This window comes from Phalacrocorax aristotelis, chromosome 5, assembly GCF_949628215.1.
Source record: "Phalacrocorax aristotelis chromosome 5, bGulAri2.1, whole genome shotgun sequence".
Lineage (NCBI taxonomy): Eukaryota > Metazoa > Chordata > Aves > Suliformes > Phalacrocoracidae > Phalacrocorax > Phalacrocorax aristotelis.
Window position 1 is genome coordinate 3,063,483 of NC_134280.1, and position 19,926 is coordinate 3,083,408.

The 19,926-nt window shown below is 40.1% G+C and overlaps 2 protein-coding genes across 2 annotated transcripts in view; one reads left to right on the plus strand and one right to left on the minus strand.

Annotated features, from left to right (window-relative positions):
- Positions 1 to 19,926, plus strand: part of ORC4 (origin recognition complex subunit 4) — a 446,994-nt gene that overhangs the window by 202,559 nt on the left and 224,509 nt on the right. The gene's annotated exons all lie outside the window — the stretch shown is intronic.
- EPC2 (enhancer of polycomb 2) overlaps positions 1 to 19,926 on the minus strand; it is a 49,641-nt gene that overhangs the window by 3,285 nt on the left and 26,430 nt on the right. Inside the window, exons 4-12 of the mRNA XM_075092763.1 lie at positions 17,782 to 17,988; positions 16,509 to 16,657; positions 16,108 to 16,240; positions 13,575 to 13,766; positions 13,194 to 13,283; positions 10,480 to 10,625; positions 10,036 to 10,379; positions 3,713 to 3,849; positions 1,670 to 1,829 (exon numbers count right to left, since the gene is read on the minus strand). Of these exons, the coding sequence (XP_074948864.1) occupies positions 1,670 to 1,829; positions 3,713 to 3,849; positions 10,036 to 10,379; positions 10,480 to 10,625; positions 13,194 to 13,283; positions 13,575 to 13,766; positions 16,108 to 16,240; positions 16,509 to 16,657; positions 17,782 to 17,988 (1,558 nt within the window). The remainder of the gene's footprint in view (positions 1 to 1,669; positions 1,830 to 3,712; positions 3,850 to 10,035; positions 10,380 to 10,479; positions 10,626 to 13,193; positions 13,284 to 13,574; positions 13,767 to 16,107; positions 16,241 to 16,508; positions 16,658 to 17,781; positions 17,989 to 19,926) is intronic.

The window sequence follows — 19,926 nt, forward strand, 5'->3', positions numbered from 1 at the left end:
ACCTCAAGGGTAATGCTTTAAGTATGCGTGTCACTGGAATTGTGCAAAAATCTCTTTTTTTAATGATTCACAAAAATGTGAAATGTTAGAAATACTTATCTTTTTTTTTCTTCCCATTTACAAGAACATCAGAAAGTAAAAGAAGGTACTACAGTACCTACAAAGAACTTAAACATTTCCCAACCTCGTACGCCTCAGTTTCGGTGCCTTAAAGGGGCAACATTCCCCATAAAAGTAAATTGAACGGGAAACACCTTAGCCAGGCAACCTCAGAGAGCGACATGACGCCAAATTCTGATGCTTTGCATCACCTCCTCAGCTCGTACCTTGTTCTGCTGGCAACATAAAGAGGTTCTGGGGACTGGTCTCCCTCAGGGCAGCAAAACTAGGGGTCTAAGACTAGGTAAAGTAGAAAACTACTTTCAGGTTACGCTGCAGTGCTCCATTTGCACTCCTGAGTCACGAGAAACCTCAGGTTTCACAGTGTATGTTCAAACCAGAGGGTCTCGGATTTCATCGCGGTACCCTAGCTATTCACTGGTCTGATTCTGATCACAGGGGAACTAGATACTTTATCCCCTAGATTCTTATTTCGGGGGGGGGGCGGGCGGGGAAGAAAAATCTGCTTTCAGCTAACATTTCCTAATTTACAGATCTTCTTATCCTACACAGGAATAGTTCTGTCACGTCTTTGCCACTTCCAGCTTTGGAACTCTAACAGAAGTGTAGTTTTTATGCTAATATTTGCAACGGTTTTCATCAGTTGTAAAGCCGTGTACCGTGTATTGGCACGGCACCTTACCACATGCCTCATCTTACACCCCTCAAAACATTTCCCTCTCTGGTAAGACCTTAGAGAATTATACTTAGGTGTCTTTTTCTTTCCTGGAACTGTTCCAGTATATTGATTTTATTCAGTTGCGGGTTTTTTTCCTCCCCTCCATTCATTTCATATTATCATTAATGCAGCCTGGCAGAAGGTCTATAAAACTAATCACACCATTAGCTGTTAAAACAACAAATTAGTCTAAAAGCCTTTTATCTATTATAGCAAACGCCAAACAACATTTGTGTCTTTGGCAACGTGGCTACTGCACCAGCCCTGCCTTCCAGCAGCGGGGCCAGAGGAGGGGCAGGGGGAGGTAGCGAATGCCCACGTCTACGCCTTCGCCCGAATTTGGGAGGAATCCCACACGCAGCAAAATCTGAAGCTTACAGTAATGCCAAAAGAATTGCTAGAAGTAGTTGATGAGTTTGTTTTGTCTGAATATGCAAGTGAAAGAATGACCAAATGATGTAGCAACTTTTCTATTGCCTTCTCAAAGTACTTCACGTTTTAAGCAAGTCATTTCTTTTGATTACACATTCACACTGTTTTTAAAATGCTGTCACTTTCTAATCTGTTATGATCAAAAGCATAAAAGATAAAAGCCTACAAAAGAAAACAGAAAAAATGCCCTTCACAACGTAAAAAAGCATTTGGTAGTTTTATGATCATACTAACCTGCACGTCATTGCCCAAAAGTATTTTGAAGAGCAATATTTAAAACTATCACAATTAATATATTTGACTTTTTTTTTTTTAATTAAACAGTATTTTAGAAATCAGAAATAAGATCAGTTGCCATTCTCAGCTCACATTAGACCAGGAGTTTTAAGAAATCATCACCTGAAGGCTGGACAACACCATTAATATTGTTGTGGCTGGTGTTTTGCTCCTTCGTTACCTCACTGCGACTCGGGGCAGGTGCACTAACCACTGCAGACGCAGCAAAGTGGGCGCTGGCTGAATCGAGTGTTTTTGACATACAGTCAGAGGTGCTGGAGCCCTGTGGGAATTAAAAAAAAAGATTTCTTCTTTATAATTACCCAAGCACAAAATGAAATGCCATGTTAGGATTGCTGTAATGCACAATTACCAGCAAATAAATAAATGAATACATCTTCTAAATGTGATCTAATGCACAGTAACATTAAATATTTCCATATCACAAGTCCAATGAAGAGCTGAAAATTAGTGTCCAAATGAGCGTCGAGTAAGTCCTGCCCCATTCAGCCAATGGCAAACGTGGTTCTTGGCAAAACGGATCCCTTTGACGATGTGCTGCTTAGCCTAGAGAAGGCAAGGCTCCAGGGAGACCTTACAACGGCCTTCCAGTATGCCTTTACGTTCCTGGGGCCCGCAGGAAAGATGGGGAGGGACCCTCTATCAGGGAGTATAGCAATAGGACGAGGGATAACAGTTTTAAACTGAGAGAGGGTAGATTTAAATTAGATATTAGGAAGAAATTCTTCACTGTGAGGGTGGTGAGGCCCTGGAACAGGTTGCCCAGAGAAGCTGTGGGCGCCCCATCCCTGGCAGTGTTCAAGGCCAGGTTGGATGGGGCTCTGAGCAGCCTGAGCTTGTGGAAGGTGTCCCTGCCCATGGCAGGGGGTGGGACTAGATGGTCTTCAAGGTCTCTCCCAACCCAAACTATTCTGTGATTTTATGCGTTTGAGAAGTTTCCTCTAAGAAGAGGACTATGCCTTGAACTTGCTTCTCTCTTCTGTCTCCAGGCAGCAAGTACACTGCAACTGCAAGTCTAAATAACTTTCAGTATTTATGGTACGTTCATCCTCACGAAGTAATTTGTACCACGGCGCAAGTGCCCTCCGTGTTCTGGAAGTACACATCTTCTGTTAGTCCAGTTTCTCTGAAAGACTGGTAAGTACTGGAAAGACACCCCGAAATGGCTGAATGTATCATTCTGCAATTTCAATTTCTATTAATTAAGAGAATGACTTTCCATAGACATTCAGAATGTCTTAAAAATCAGAAATCCATTCCTTTAGTTTAAATATTCTGGTATTGTGTCTTTACACTTACAAAAAATGCAATCAGTTACTGTCACCGCAGAACCCCTCGTTAATCAAAGCAGAAAACACCGAGGGGCAGGGACAAACAGCACTGGCAATCAGATACAATATGCTCAAAGTAAAATAAGTTTTCCTAGTAACAGACAAAAGCAACAGCTTTTATATTTTCCTGGTAAGAAACTAACAGAAAATTAAGCTTGACAGAAAACCAGATCATCTTCCCTTGCAAGGCGTTACAGAGGAAAAATGTGATTCTTTTAGAGAGAAGTAGCAACACTGGGGATAGGGAGGGGGAAGGAATCAAATTAAGTGTGCAAAACTACCCATTTCCTCTCAGAAGCTACCAATTTTAATACTCACTGAACATCTGTTCATAACAGAATACATTACCTCATAAAGGAGTTTTAGTAAGGAAATCTCTGTGGAGCACAAAGGAGGATAAAACCCAGTGCGAACAGTGAGACGTGACAGAGCACTGGTGATTTCTACAATGACTGAGTCTGTGGACACTGCTAACACATGAAAATATGAAGTCTCTTACTCAACTTTTAAAATGCAGCCACGATATGTAGTATTAAAAAAAGAACACAACAGGTTTTGATATTGAAACCTGAAATATTACCCCATTCCAAATAGAAAAATGGAAGCCAGCTATCTGTACTGGCTACAGCACAAGTTGCCTTCCGGGCACTACACAGCAAACTGGAAAAGCATCTTGACCAAAACCCATCCTACATTCGATCGAAAATTTAACGTATTTACTGAGGTGTTGAATTATGTTGTAAGACAGGTGAAAAAAAATCACTGTAAGCAAAACGGAAGACATCAGCATCTGACAACATTTTGGGTGTGTTACCTGTGCTTTTGGATGTGTCTGTTGCGAGGAATGCTGAGATTGCTGTTTCTGCTGAAGCTGAGCAAGTTGTTGCCTCTGCATTTGAACTAACTGCTGTTGATGTGTCTGAAATTGTTCCTCCGTGATACCCCCTGTTACTACAGAAAAGAAAGGGGAGCTAGCGTTAAATAGGCCCGCACAAACACATGCATCTGAAATGCAAGAGTGCATCCGTGCTGGATAACAAGTGGTTGAAGACAACATACATTGTGTTAGACGCTTGCAAAGAGCTTTACGGAAAGGAGAGGTCAAGCTAATTTGTTTGTTGTGTTCTTTGAGCATTGAATCCATTTATAACAAAAGGATTCACAGCTTTCACTGCTTTTAAGCAGTTTCTATCTTTGCTGGTTTTCTCTCCAGTAGTTTTAAGCAAACACTTAAGGAAACTCCTTTCCTGGTTTTCAGAAAACAAGCACATCCTAAAAATCATAGCTGAGGAAGAAGTTTGCTGGGCTGAGCTGGGTGTCTTCTCTCCCAGCAACCGTTGTCAGTCCGTTCCTACACAACCTTCCTTCCTACAGTCCCTTCTTATTGTCCTCCTCTCCGATGTCAGAACGGACCCTGTAAAGGAAGCGTACGCCTGCTGTTCGAGAACGCCTACTTCTACAGCACAACCAGAATTCAAATATTTAAATGATTTGTATATAGTGCTATGCCAATTCTCACTTGAAAGGACTATAAACTAATATACAATGACAAAGATAATCTCCAGATCTAGAGCTTAGTAAATGTTTGCAAATATCACAATGCACTGTTTATTTAGCAAATGCAGTTTGACCTCCCTGTTTCACACCTTCCTCCCCCCCCCCCCGCCCCGAAGGAAATGCTTGAGTTTCACCTGGACAGGATTTTCTCCACCAATTAGTATTTGTTTTTTATTTAAATAGAATAAGAGTTTAAGGGTGACCCAGTAGCATCATATGCTCAACAGGTGAAGCGAATGGTGAAGTCAGGAAAGCTGTTCTCAATATTCCCCCCCCCCCAAAAAAAATGCACACTTGAAAATACTGTCTGGCATTTCGTGTTAAAACCTGAGGTTTGTGCAGTTGATGCTAACGTGAGACCCAAGTTCTCCCAGGAGGAATTTAAAAAAATTCGCTTCTCAGATTCCCATTAACGACATTTCAGCAGTTTACTCTGAACTGTATTTTTCAAAGACTGAAGCTGTCATTCATCTCAAACCCCTGCACTCTGCAGCAACATCATTGCATCAAGAGACACTGAGCTAACACTAAAATACGAAGTGACTCATCTTCCAGGGTCTGGCTTTTTCATTTACTAGTTGCGATACTCGCCATTGTCCTGAAATTCCATTCTGAATGAACACCAAAATTAACAGCGTGACTGTTTAGAAATCAGTACTGAAACAGCTTCTTCATTGCTACATTATCAAAACAGGCTTCAACCACATCAGGAGGGCACTTAAAATCCAATGACTTACGCAGTTACTCCTATTAGATTCTAGGCATTTTATTATCATTTCCAACACACTCTGAAGGAAAATTTATTTTGTATTCAGCTGTATTTTGTCCATCTCGAAGATTCTTACTTATTACTACAAGCACTTAAAGTTCAGTCAGCTAAACCTGTCAAGTTCCCTCACAACAGTCTCCCAAAACGTGTTGTTTCAGTAAACGCAGGAGCCAAGAACACCATTATGGAACAGTACATGTATATGTATTTCTATTTTTAAGTTCTGAGGTAACAAATTCCAGAACATGTCTTTTGTTTTGTTTTTTTTTTTAAAAAAATGTTTTAGAACAAGCTTATACGGCACAATGAAATACCTAAATTCCATTTAGCTATTAGCTATTATCTGTCTGCAGCACAGGGGTATTCATCTAGACTGAAAGCTGCTTCCTTCCCTGGACTGTAAAGACATAATATAAAAAGTAGTGTCTGTAACAGAGGACCATCTAATTTAGCCGACATATCAATTCCATGTCTTCAGTCTCCCTCCTCAGTGTGACAGAGACCATGAAGTCATGAAACACTCCATTACAAGGTACGGGGAAGCTTGCTGCAGCAATATAAAAATCCCTTACTCTGCCTTTACATGTTTTAACTCCACTCAGTTCACTACCTATCGCCAGACATTTACTCAGTGGTCAGACTGAGCTCAGCTGTTCGCCTTGTTATAAGCCAGATGTTCATTAGTGCATTTAATCTCATTTTCTTCTGCCAAATCAAACAACTGAAGGGTCCTAGAGATAAAAAATAGCAAACCTCTACAATGTCCCAAGGTAACCTTTAAGGTCACAGTTAATGCAAGTGTCCCAGACTTCTTATAAAACATTCTAGAATTCTGCCTTCCCCTGCTGAATATCGGAATATGGAAATACTACAAGAGACTGGGTAAAAAGTCAATGTGATATTAAGTCTTCCAGGCTCCTCTCCTCCTTGACAGCTTTGGTTTGGATTATTATGTCACTTCTCTTAGGATTTGAAAGCTTTAATCAACAATCATCTTTCCGGCTGCCTCAAAAGTGGTATTTCATTAATCTAATTACTTCTACAGGGTATTTAATTCCGGGGAAGAAGAAAAAAAAAAAAATAAAACAAAAAAAAAAACCACACAACAACCCCAAAACAAAACCCAAACCAATCTCTAAAAGGTAAAAGCTTATTCCATAAAAACTCTTCATCTGAAAATGCCATCCTGCGCACTTGCACTCTGCAGCTAGGGACGCGGTAACCAAACAGGTAACTATTTGAGTGGGTCACTGGAACTTGCAGCTGAAGTGAACTGGAAGCCAAACGCAACACGCTGACTGTACTGCAAATCGCTGAAGCTTCTGCCTAAAGCCTACTTCATACTTCAGTCCCCCAAAAGTCCCCAAAAAAGTCCAGGAGTGCAGCAAGCAGGTTAGGTATTGCTTAGCTGCCATAGGTAGTACCATCTACAAATTCCTGGTAACTTCCTTCCTCCACCATCTCTCCTGACGATCAGTTGTATCCCTAGCTCATCGGCTGGTCTCATTTTAGAATAAACAGAGAATTCTTCTGGAGACGTGTCTGGCAAAGAGAGCAGCTTACATTTCCAGACACAGTGTGTAAGGCTACAAAAAGTTTACACGGCTGATCAAAGGGATCAGACTGTTGCAGTGACCTTGTCTCTTAAAGTTCCTCAAATTCAGCTTTCCTGTTTGCAGTTCTGATAACATGAGCAAGAAAATAATTTAGCTTGAAACAGTGGTTCTTTATTCATGCACTGGTTAGGCACTTTAAAAATGTGTGACCAGTCTTTTCTTGAAAGTAAGTCTGTCTTTCTGTACAATGCCTAGCATTTGAGGAAATACCGCAGTAAGAGTTCCTTTATTAATACAAGTTCATATTATAACACAGAGGTAATTTTAAATATTCTTCTGCACCAAAAACCAGAGCAAGGAAATCCAAGTCTTCTCTAAACTGAAAGAGAAACCCCCCGAATAATCAGTTTAACTACCGTCATTGTTTCCTCTAGAGGTAGCTTTATGCTTACAGGTAAGGGTGCTATAAAATCAACCGATTTCAACAATCGTCTCCCAAACATAGTTACTTTAGTAAATGCGGTGATAGTACATGCGCTCGTTTATTGCACAGCCAGACTTTGACCGGCCCTTCCAAAATTCACTCACTATTTGCTAAGGAGAGAAACCTAACCGCACTGCGTCTCGCTGGCTCAGCTATTTGGTGAAGAACTCTGTTGCACCTGATCCTTTACCAAAATTACGAGATCTGTTTTGTAATTTAAATCTGGGAAGAAAAAGGTCTTCTGTAACCATAAATTTCCCTGCATAATGTACTTCAACTACTGACTGATCTCTATTCTTATCGAAATCTGTTCTTCAGATAATTTCTAAGATTATATAACAGAAATTAACTATTATTCATCTACAAAGTGGCCTGGATCCTTCAGATTTGGATTTATGCCTTTTAACTATTTCTCTATAGTCTCTCCCATCATTAAAATATGTCTTTCTCTACCCTTTCTTTTAGTTCTCTCTCCCTAACAGTACAGATGCTGAAGTACATGAGTGCTCCTCCATAAGCGTATATCGATCTGTCATTAATATGCTATGTAGCATCAACAATTCAGGTGTTTTACTCTTGTTGATGGTATTACCCGAATCAGGAAGGGCTGACATTTTTGTCTTACGCACACACAGCTCCCTACCAAAACACAGACCTCCCTTTCCCTGAATATACCGCTTAAACGCTGTTCTCATTTTTGTTTTCTTATTATGGGCCATCCTTCCTCGAGCTATTGGCGTTCTCTTCCACTGCTGCAATCTTCATTTATGCTAAAGCCAGGTATGGAGATTTCACTGTTCTCTTCAACCTTTTTCCTTCACTCATTTCCCTATAAACTAGTAAAATCAGATGTATCGACTTCCATCCCAGAATAGTCCCCAAGTTTTTTAGGTAGGCTCCACTCTCGAGGGGGAGGAGGAAGTCTCCCCATGGCAGAATTGAAAGCCTCACAGTTTTATATCTAGCTAATCCTTAAATAATTGATTGATATTTATATTATCATGAAAAATTCTATAGGACAAATAATCAACCTAACCTGCATCTTTCCAAGCAACTTTCCTTACCTTGGTGCCATCATACTTCGCTCACACAAACAGAAATCTTGCAGTATAACTTGCTCCTGTCACTTAAAGAGCTACCAGCAAATTCTTCGTTGCTCCTTACAGCTTATGGTCTCTCTCTCACATGCTTAACTGACAGACGGCATTCCTGTTTTCTGCATTTGCTTGAACAAGACATCTCTTGATGCTTATCAATAATCCCATCACACAAAACTGCCCCTTTCTGCTACAGGTGCAACTCTGCAGCCCGTCAAGCTTCTTACAAAGGAAAAGATACAAAATATGACCATAACACATTATGTCCGTTCTCTTCATACAGCAGAAAAATATTCTTGTGCAAATCTTTTCATGAGAGAGAGAAAAGAAAGGTTGCAGTGACTATACTGAAACGTTATCAAAGTAAATATTCTGTGCTTATGTCAGTAACTGACGTCACTTAACAAGCTAACGCTCAGTCTTTTAAAACCCTAACAGAGAAAACTGCTTTTGTCTTCCAGAAATTCAATTTCTACACGTGAATTCTGAAGTTATGCTACTGAAGATTAAATACCCAATCCCACAACTGACTTTGTATGGATGTGGAATAGTCCGTCTCTTTTAAAGCGAATTACGGAACTGAGAATCAGCCTCTTGTATTACCCAATTATCCTGTTTCACAACACCTCATTTCGTACATAGACGATAGAGTACGAAAATACTCAGATGCTTGCTGATGCTTGGTAATAGATCCCTTTTGGCACATCTCCAGTTGTTCAGCTTTTTAAACAATCATACATCCTTTCACAATTAGAAGGAAGTGACAATGTGAAAACCTGAGCAATTACAAGTCCAAGTACAGGAAGCAAGTGATGTAAGAGACTGCTAATGTAAGCTTAAAGCAATTTTTCTTTTGGTGGCTTTTATTCCGACTGTAGTGCTTCCGTTGCATGTATTTTGTGTTCTTGTGAAGATACTGGAAGAATTTTTTGTTTTTTAAATGAAAACTGTTTACATGTGAAGGGCTGTCCTGCTCATCCGGAGCTGTCGGGTCATAAAGCTGCACGGTAAGAGATGGCCGCGCTGGCTATGAGAGTTAGAGATGACATTTAAGGGAAAAGGCAGTCTCCTATCACATTTAAATCAATGGCCGATGATATTCTAACAAAAATCAACAGAGAAGGTGCATCACTGGATGCTTCCAGCATCTAAGTTTTTACTATGACAGATATCAACAGAAAGTGCCATTTTCAGACTTTTTCCTGCCTCCTCAGTACGCTTACTAACTTACCAGTGGTTTTCCAAAATGTTTTGGTGAGATTTAAAAAGAAAAACTTCGAACAACAAAAAAAGACACTCCCCCACTCCAAGAAACCAACTGCTTTACTTTTGTATTTATGAAGAGCATTCTTCTCTCCTTAAACAAGGTCAGACCAATTAAAGACTTTGAGACTCAATCACGCCTAAGCAATTCTTAAATACGAGCAGAATCCCGCCTTTGGATAACGCCTTCAGTCCAGCACTTTATCAGGATTCTGTTGAAACTGAAATAACAGCAGGAGGAAGAGGACTATTTGTAGAAAAATTCTGTGTATTTTAAGAAATGTAAAATAATTAGCTTGTCTCTTTGATTTAGGTACGTGTCACTGCTGAAGGTGTTATCAGTCCAGTCACAAGTTAAGACCACCGGAATTCAATATTCTAAGTTCCAGAAGAATTCAAATCCTTGCCTACCTGATATGCCATTCTTGCTGGTGTTCAATAAAGCTACAGACGCTGCAGAAACTCTTTTGTTATTCACAGTCTGCCCTGGTTTCCATGAGGTACATTCTTCGCTATCGCTGTCCTGTAGATTTTGTAGCCTTGGCTGAAAACACTGCAGTCGACATGATCTGATATTGCTTAGTATTTCAGGAAGGGACAGTCTGTTTTCACAACGTTTACTGGAAGCATTGGTCCGTGAAAAATTAGAAGAAAAGTCTAAAGTCTGGGAAGAGCTTGAAAAACTGTTCAGCATTTCCGGGTCAATCTGTCTCAAGACAGGATCATGTTCTGTGGATATTCGGTCCATTATAACCCTGATTGAAGAGGATGAACAAAAGACATTAGTTTAACTATCTCCTTCCCATATTTTTATCCTTTGAAGGGGAATGAAGAGCAAAACTAACGCAACTGTACCTTCCGCCCCTGCCAATTCGTCGTCTTGCAAATCCGATACACCTTCTTGGAATTGTAAGGGTTGTAAGGCAATGCCTGAACCTCAGTTTGTCCAATTCTGCCAATTCTGAGTTTTCATATGAAGGATTAGTTTGGTCCAAACGAGGCTGTGAAAAAAAAAAGAAAAGGCAATTTTGCACTCATTTAGAGAGGATACTTTGATTAGGTTACTGCTAAGTGATTATCATGCACCAGCTACAGTATCAAAAATGTGGAAAATGCCCACAGAACTATCGCTTGATTAACACGCTCAGATCGTAAAAGAACGTGGAAGATTTTTTTTTTAAAAGGGACACATGACTTCATGAAGCAGAAAACCCTCTTTCCTTGATTAGTCATAAAATCAGCCACCACAACCAAAATACAAAAGAAGCCAGAATTAATTCATTCTACCCAGCAGCACATAGAGCTGTCCCACTCAGTCACAGCTCCACTTGGCCCAATACCTCCTGTTGATATGGGCTCTTTTGGTGATTCATCACAAGATATAAGACACAGGGAGCAATTCTTTCCTTGTTACAACCTCTGAGCTTCAGGCTCTTAGAAGCCAAAGGACTTCCTGGAGGCAAGGCTGCACCCTGACTGTGTTTTCTAATCAGCTGAGGGCCTATCCTCCTCATGAATTTGTCTAATCCTGCTAGTAAGGGTCAGTCACGTAAAAGCTTTTGCCTGTAAAAATGGGTTTATGAAAAATAATTGATAGAAATACTTCAAAACTATGTGCACAACTCCAGTGCTAAGCATCACGCTATGAAGAATACTTGTAGTACTTATTGTGACAAAGGAAGTACCAAGGAGGCCTGTTCATTTATCAAAAATGCCGCTGAATCTCCAGCTGTACAAAGCAAAGCAACAACAACTCCCAATGCAGACAGCTTGCAACCTAAGTGTGTAGTAATTTCGAAACAGGACCCTAAATTTACAGTTTAGTTTTACTCATGAAACACATACTGCCAAGGGTAACAGATGCTGATCTGAACAGCCTTTGTTCCCATTCACAGCATTCAATTACCACACCTTGGCAGTGTATTTCCATATCAGCTTACCTTAGGGCATTTTTATTACTCCATGAATATTTTCGTTATTATTATGAACTCAAAACTGCATAACCTTTACAAGCAGAAATGCTGTGTGCTGTCTGAAACGTCTTACGTGACAGGTTAATATTCATTAAAATCATCCATTTTTGTGATCAAGTTAAACCACAGCAGCAGCGCTGTAGTTTCAATCAATTTGTGTGAAGAGTTAACCAAAACTCAAACTGCTTCAGTAGTTAAGAAAAAAAAAAACGCCCCAAACCCTAAACAAAACAGAACAAAAAATCCACCAAACAACAACAAACCAAAAACTTAAACGCTAACACTGAGGCTGTTAAATAACCTGCTTCTAAACAACCATAGAAAAGTAACAGAAAATAATGAAAATACAAGTCTTCAGTCATCTCAGCTTCTTTTGGCAAAGGACTTAACTCACAGGCTAAGGGAAAAAAAAAAAAGTAGGATAAATTCTAAGCAAGAGAGCAGCTAACCCTCCAGAGATAAGCAGCAGAGGTGATGAGATTAGCAATCAACAGGTGAAAAAAACCTCACCCAAACCGCAGGAACAAGTTAAAAAGCCTCACAAAAAATGGGTGGTAAAGAGACAAGTATATGTGAAGTAACCCATTAATAAATCTCTAAAAGGAGAACAGTGGTTAAAAATAATGACAGGTTCTTGGAAAGATCGAGCTGTCTGTGGTGTTCTGAGATGACTCCGACCCAGCAGGACGCTGCAAAGCAGGCGCAGGAGCAGGTGCCAGCACACATCTGACCTCTGCAAAGAGCTTTCAGTACAAAACTTGTGGGAGAGCCCCATGCTATAATTTGAGTGTTCAGGGCGATGTTTAGGCTTCTGAAACAGCCCACCTAGTGCCTAAATGACTCCTCTATAAGCAGGTTTAAAGGCTACACAATTATTTTGTCAGGTAACTTAACTCTTCCCATGGGAAGCAAGCAAAGAAAAACCAGACCTGTGGTAGTGTTGGGTTGCCTTTCTTAGGCCTCTGCAGCCTAAAGCTCCCCATCCATAAGCACATGCTTGGTAAAAGAATTTCAGTGTCAGTGGTTCTGAGATGATGACAGGACATCTATGATTAGTCTCTGTCCCCTGCACATTCTTGCAATCGCAACCTGACATTTTTCAATGTACCTACAGTTTGCACTGATTTCAGAAGAAAATTTTCACTTATCTCGATGAAAAAAAATCCTCAACAGATTAAACCCCTCTGCTTCAACAGCAGGCTCTACTCACTGCCCCAGCAGGATCTCTCAAGCAGGTCTGAGAACTGGGACAACTAGTACCTAACTCTAATGAGCTCTGCGAGCTGGGAAGAAAGGACATGCTAAGAAAACTGAGGGGGACAAAAAAAATCTCAGCCTTCTTAAGAGCGGCTAAATTGGCCTGCAGGCAACACATTCTGTTACCTTCGGGTAACCACAGAGGAACAGTACAATGAGAATAGTTCTCATAAAGATGGAAAATGATTGTCTTTGGATTCAGCAAGTCAAAGTGATGGAAGTGGTGAAAGTGGCAACAGAAGAACAGTTACATTAGCACTGTGCTAATCTAAATTTACAAAAAAGCCCCACCAATGTCACAAAAAACACCACACCAAATCCAACAGCAAATAGTCTTACAGCATAATACTGGCATCCTGCTCTTCTCCTGAAAGCACAAGGTCCATCAGGATCATTTTCTTCTTCTGCTTCGGATACTGGTGAGGGTACCTAGACCAGAAAGCAAAGTCATTCTTCCAACTGCCATGCTTATGTAATAGAATTTTAGTTACTATACAAGTTTATATTTATATAGCATAAACTGCCACATTTATATATTAGATGCAAGCCTCTCTGAAGCACAGCTTAGAAGAAAACAAACACATAGTTTATGCAAGTATCTTTTATATATATCTACTACCCAACAGAGTTGTTATTCTCTGTTTCAAGCTAGACTAGCCAGATTACAGGCAACTGGAATTCCCACCTGCTGTACGCTGAGATTCCGTAACATATTATTACCTGCGGGAACTCATCTTCATCTGAACTGTGGAAGTCATACTGTTTAATGTCACTCTTGTTGATAACAGGCAAGGGCTCAGCAGAAGGCTGTTGAGGAGTTACTACACACTCTATTTTAGGTTTCTTTAGATACTTCTTCTTTTGACGTACAACGTCGGACACCTCCTCCTTTAGAGATGAATGATGAGGATGCTGTTTGCGAAAAAACAAAACAAAACAAAATTTAAAAAGTAATTAACCTTTCCAATCCTCATGCATTAAAGACAAGGCTGCTTATCTTCCAAAGCCTCCCAACATGCAGCACCTGCAGACTATTTCAGACACACAATGCAGTATTTGTTCAAATCGTTAAAAAAAAAAAATTTAAAAAAACCCCAAAATTTTACCTCTTACCATCTTTACAGGTATTTATTAATAAAACAAAGTGAAAGCTTTCAAGCCGTATGACTACCGAAGATGTTCCCTGCTTTGCAGTACACTCAGTATATTGTAATTGGAAATCTTACTCCAACTGTTCTCTGAAATTTCAGTTTTCTATGGCAAGCACTTTCAATTTTCTGAACCGCTCAGATACATTCAAAGGAAACCATCTAATTTGTTTCATGTTTCTCAGTTTGTATTTTTGAAAAGATGTACTGTTATTCAGCAAAATCTTAAACAGCAAAACTAACATAAACCCTCTGTAGTAAGAAACTCCATCAATATGAAACAGTTCACTTGAACTAAAACGCTTTTAAACTTCCAAGCTGTTAAATTAAAAGGAAGATGACTTCACTTGCAAAATTCTCAATTATAAGTAAAAGCCACTGCAGTTTTGAGGAAGTGTTTACATCTACCCCAAATTAGCAGTTATCAATAACCATCTCACTGAAACTAGCTCCAGTAATGGAGCTCAGCTCCATAACTGGGGACGAGAAAGACAAGGCATAGCAGAATTCCTGCACCAGAAGGCAGCGAGGGGTTTGTGTTGCCTTCAGCCACCACGAGGTGTCGCGGGTGCTAAATACAAACTTCAAAAGGTCTTCAACTCTCCAGCCTTACATCCAAGCATTTTATAACAACTAGTATTTCAGGTTATTTCCTCAAAAACACGTCTTACTTCAAAGTTGGGTGCATTAACCCGAGATGAATACATCTGCCAGTACTGCTGCTCGCAGGGTAAGCTGGTATTGACTACACTACTGTCTTTCGTTTAATTCTATTGGAACCGCACATTGCCTGAACCAACGGCTAAAGTCATGGTTCACTGGGACCCTCCTGAAAAAAAGGTTTTTAATTCTCTTCCGCACAGATGTAAAGACTGTCCTCGGAGGAAGATCGCAATGAGCGTACAACATGTTACAATCTGATTCGGTACTGGAACTGAACAGTGACAGAAGGTAGAGAGCCCCCTTTGATGTGGTGCGGTTTTTTGTTTTGTTTTGGGTTTTTATTTGAGTGGAATAAGTTTGTTCATGATACAAGAAAAAAAGAAAACTGCTTGAGTTTAGCATGTCTAGCTATGGATTATTCTTATATTACTACTTCTCCAGATGTTACTAACAAGGTCATTTATAAAAACAGAACTAGATCCAGTGGGTTTCTGTACAGATTCAAAAAAACTAAAGGAAGACACCGTCAAGTAGCGTTAAGTTCAGTATTCCAAAACTCTGCTATTTTTAGAAAGACAAATTAACTAGTGTGTGACACACAGCAAATCAGGTCTTACATCCTTCTGCGCTATCTCAGAGCAGCCTTCCATCCCTTTGCAGAAACTGAAGGTTCCCAAAGTTAGCCACTCCTTCCACCTCCCTGTGTTTGTTACTTACCTAATACTGAGGGCCAAGCAGTGGCAGATATAAAAATGCCTACTCAGGATTACTGAGAAGCGAACAGGCCTCAGTAATAACAGACTACTACCAATTCCAGTAAGTGTTTGTGGTTATGTGCGGTTGGTTTGTTTGTTTTTTAATTAGTTGCTTGCAACTTTTTCCAGCTGTCGAGAAGATGTAACAATTGCATTCTTGTGCCTGGAAATATTACTAATCAAAGATCACTTAAACAGTTCAGAAGAGTTTCTAGAAGCCTTTGGCATTCCAGCTGTAATTCAGTAAAATCCTGTGTTTTCAGGACTATCTTTGCGCTGAGGGCTAGTCAGTACTTATGGACAACACCATGAGAAAAAATTCAGTGCTCCAGTCTCCCTTTGAAGGGAGAAGAAAAACTAATTCACTATACTTTGCAATCTCATGGAGGTCCTGGTGTCCACTTAACTCATTCACGTTTGCATCACCTTATAGTGAAAGGTACAGAACTGAGAAGGAAACTGAAGACTACTACAATGCTGCTGTTTAAAGAAACAAGCAGCGATGCCAGCCAATCATTTTAAAACTCTGGTGGGAAAGACAAAAAACGTTAAACTAGAAGCAAGCATGGTCTCCTACCTTCAAGTATGGCAGCCTCCTACTCAGTTTCCCAGTGCAAACATCTCCAGGGTGTATCCAAAAGAACGATGAAACCGATAAGAAGAGACTCGCAGCAGAAGGCGGCTTACCTTAACTTTACATTCTTGAACTTTGTGATGATTTCCATTATGAAGAGTGGATGGAGTTGTGCTCGTCTCTTTCTCAGGTCTATTAAGCTTCACTTCATTGAGGATTTCACCTCCATAATCACCCAAATGGTACCTAAAGAAAACCACACACACACAAAAAATATAATACCGCACCTCCACTGGGAAACGCCTGAAAGACAAAACCAAAAAACTAAGAGTCTGTATAAACCCCTTCTATTTCAGCTTCTCAGGTTTACGGTGCTACATAAGCCTTCAGCCACACACGAGTGCAGAAAACTGGCATCCATACAGAAATCAATTACAGGAGGTGTTTCCAAACCTATTTGATGAAAATTAAAACCTTGGTGTCATAGATACCTTCTTATAATTTGCCATTTTACCTTTTCTCAACAACTTCTAATGTTAAATGCAATAGCTCGCGTTTTGTTTTCTCTCTTCTCTTAATCATCTCCAGAATTGTTATGGCTCTGCTAAACTCTCTTCGTAATTTCAACATCTTCTCGTAAGATGCTTCATCGTTCTTTCGATTCTATTGAAAGATTAAACAAATTTAAGTCAAAAGCAGAACCTGCGAGGCATAAATAGCACAGAGAGTTACATAATGCTGCTGCAAGTGAGAATCCTACATGTATGCTAAGAAGAAACTTTTCCTAAAGCATAACCTAGTTGGTAGACAAAGCCACAAAAACTAAGCAAAAGCCAACTCTTAAGATTAAGCTGAAAGAGAACTTTCTGGCCACTTCTCCCCATACTTTCCCTGCTCAGATTCCATATCAAACCAGCGAAAGTTTGTCAGAAAAAGGAATTACAGAATCCCAGAGTAGGCGGGAGTTGGAAGGGACCTCTGGAGATCATCCCGTCCCACCCCCTGCTTGAGCAGGCACACCCAGAGCAGGGGCACAGGACCGCGTCCAGGCGGGGTGTGAATATCTCCAGGGAAGGGAAGGGACGGGACTCTACAGCCTCTCTGGGCAGCCTGTGCCACTGCTCCATCATCCTCAAAGTGAAGAAATTTTTCCTCATGTTTATGTGGAACTTCCCGTGTTCCAACTTGCACCCGTTGCCCCTTGGCCTGTCACTGGGCACCACTGAAAAGAGCCCAGTCCCATCATCCTGACATCCACCCTTCAGATATTCATAAGCATTGATGAGATTGTTTTAGGTACCAAATCTTGAATTCATCACTTTTCCCACCTTGATTCCACATGCAGTAAGGCTGCGTACATATGCGTGCAACACTGATGTAAGATGCCGAGTAACTATAGGTTTTCTAGTTCAAAATCAATCCACGCCACAATCACAAAACCTGAGCTATTTACTCCACGGCAAATGGAAGATCATTTTCCCTTCTTTCACAGAAGGGGAAGTCTGCAACCTAGCAAGTCCCACAGCTGCTTGTTTGTGTGTCAATACATATACATTGCCCTTTGAGTTTCAGCTTCCTAAAAAATGGGCAGACTGTAAATTCTCTATAGAGACCTGAAAGATTACACATTGACCACATTGTTCAGCAGGTGTGAGATTTAGCCGTCCCTAATGACAATGAGATCAAGTAACTGTGGATACCATAGGACAGATCCTGGAGAAACGATCAAAATTATTCCTATCACTGCAGTATTTAAAATGCCAAATTTAAGAAGTCTGACGAGTTACCTTTCTTGTCTGCATCTTCTCAGTTCTCCTCCGGAAGGCAACGTAAGGGTCGTTGTTGGTGGAGCCATCCCTCTTTTCCTGTTTGATTTGGGGGATGAGAGATGGCCCTCTGCAATTCTTACGCTTTCTTACCCAGTAGTCATATACAGCCTTAATAAGGTAGTCATCCTCATTTAGCAGCAGTTTCGCTTCCTGAAGTGTTACAAGCTAAGAGAGAAAATTCAAGAGGTGCAGTTGAGATGGTGGGGGGGCACAGGGAGGAAGTCACCACACATTCCCACCTCTTGTGCACTTCCTAAATGAACTTGATATTTTTCTAGAACAAGAGTGTAAAGGGAGGAAAAAATACTGATCTAAACTGAAGTGCTTCAGGCATGAGCTGGTCTTCCTAAGTTAAATATATAGTTCAACTTTTCTGACCTAGCATCATCATCATCTCAGAAACTTTCATAAAATACGACTTCACCAATTTTTCATTAAATCCAAAAACACTGTTTGAAACAATTACACACAGAGGGTGTAAATAACTTACTACAGTCTGCAGATCATGATTTGGGAATCACTTTGACTTTTTTTTTTAAGAAGTGTCTTACTGGTTAGCCGTTATTAACATATGATTGTTTGGAGTTTAATATTGATTCCCCTAGAAGATTTTTTTACTCTAGACAGAATACATCCTGTAGTACATTAGTTTCTTAATCTTTCCCCAAAAACGTTTACTTTGTGGCAGAAAAGGATAATGACTGCCCTTGTTTATTGCAGCCCAGAGACAAAGACATTCACTTCTCAGGGAAGTTATTTCAGTAAGAGGTAGTTAAACACAGGTAATTAAATGATAACATTTGTTTTTCCTTTTTATGTTAAGTTTTTTATACAGAAATCAGACTCTAAATAAATGCAAAACCCACCACTGATTAACTAGTACATTAGTTTAACATGCTCATATCATCTTAAACCCATTCATTACATAGAGAACAGTATCTCTAGTAATACTTAAAACAGAAGTCAGACAGCACTTCATCTTCCCCATAATTTGAACAATTTCAACTGAACAACTTAAATTTGCAGTTTTACAACGTGTCAAACTATGCTAAATCTTGTCCCTACGTTAGTATAAACAGAAAAAGTAACAATATGTTTCAGAAAAATGAGGATATCCAAAGTGTAACCACTGCTACTCTAAGTGCTAGCTCCAGCCAGGATAGAACAAACCCCTTGCAATCTACAGCAGAGTTAGAAAAACAATGAACTGTTTTTAAAAGAGGGAGGCGGGGAAGGTAGTCACTAATTCCTCTGTGTTTACGAGGTCATGCAGCATTAAAACAATAATTTTGTATCTGTTCTACCTAGAGCAGACCTTAGCCTGGTTAACCAGACACACACACTCACCAGCATACCCCATCTACATGTAAGAGTTGGTATGATTGTGTGTAGCTAATCCACAACTTAAACATCATCCCATCGCTGTGAATATTGCTAAAAAAAAAAATCCATTTCAGTCATGTTTGTCCTTTGCTCCTTTTTTTCTATTCACATATTTCTTAAATTAAAAAAAAAAAAATTGACTCTGCCCTGAGTACACAGTTAGAAAAAGTTAAATTTTGTCCCTGCTTCCTTGTTTTTGCAAGTGCCACTGGCCACATGGATGCAGAGTCCCTCTATTCCTTGCTTACATCAGGTTATCAAAATGCCCAAGAGGAATGCCTGGAACCCTCTCCTTGGCGAGGACAGCATTCCCACCAGCGTCCTTTTGTGTTTCAGAGATAAGTCACATAAACTGTAAGTGAATTGTGTAGTAGCCGCCCCAAGGGGGATTTGAGAGCATTATAACCCCGTGTGGGGAAGGAATCTGCCAGGCAGCCAAACTTCTTTGTTCCTCAGGCTCCAGTAACTGGCAAGAGTTGTTTTTATCTTACCATTCCTACCACAGAGCTACTCAACACTAGCTGAAGTTTTCTGTAGCCCAAAAGCAGGACAAGAAGCTTGAACACACACACGCACACACACACCCACCCCACAATCCCTGAAGTTAGGCAAAAAATACCACACAGGAAGTCCCACAGAAATTTCATCTACAAAGAGGGATTTCTCCTTACACATCTTACCTTCTTCAAGGCGTAGCTTATGTTGTAAGGGTCAATTACA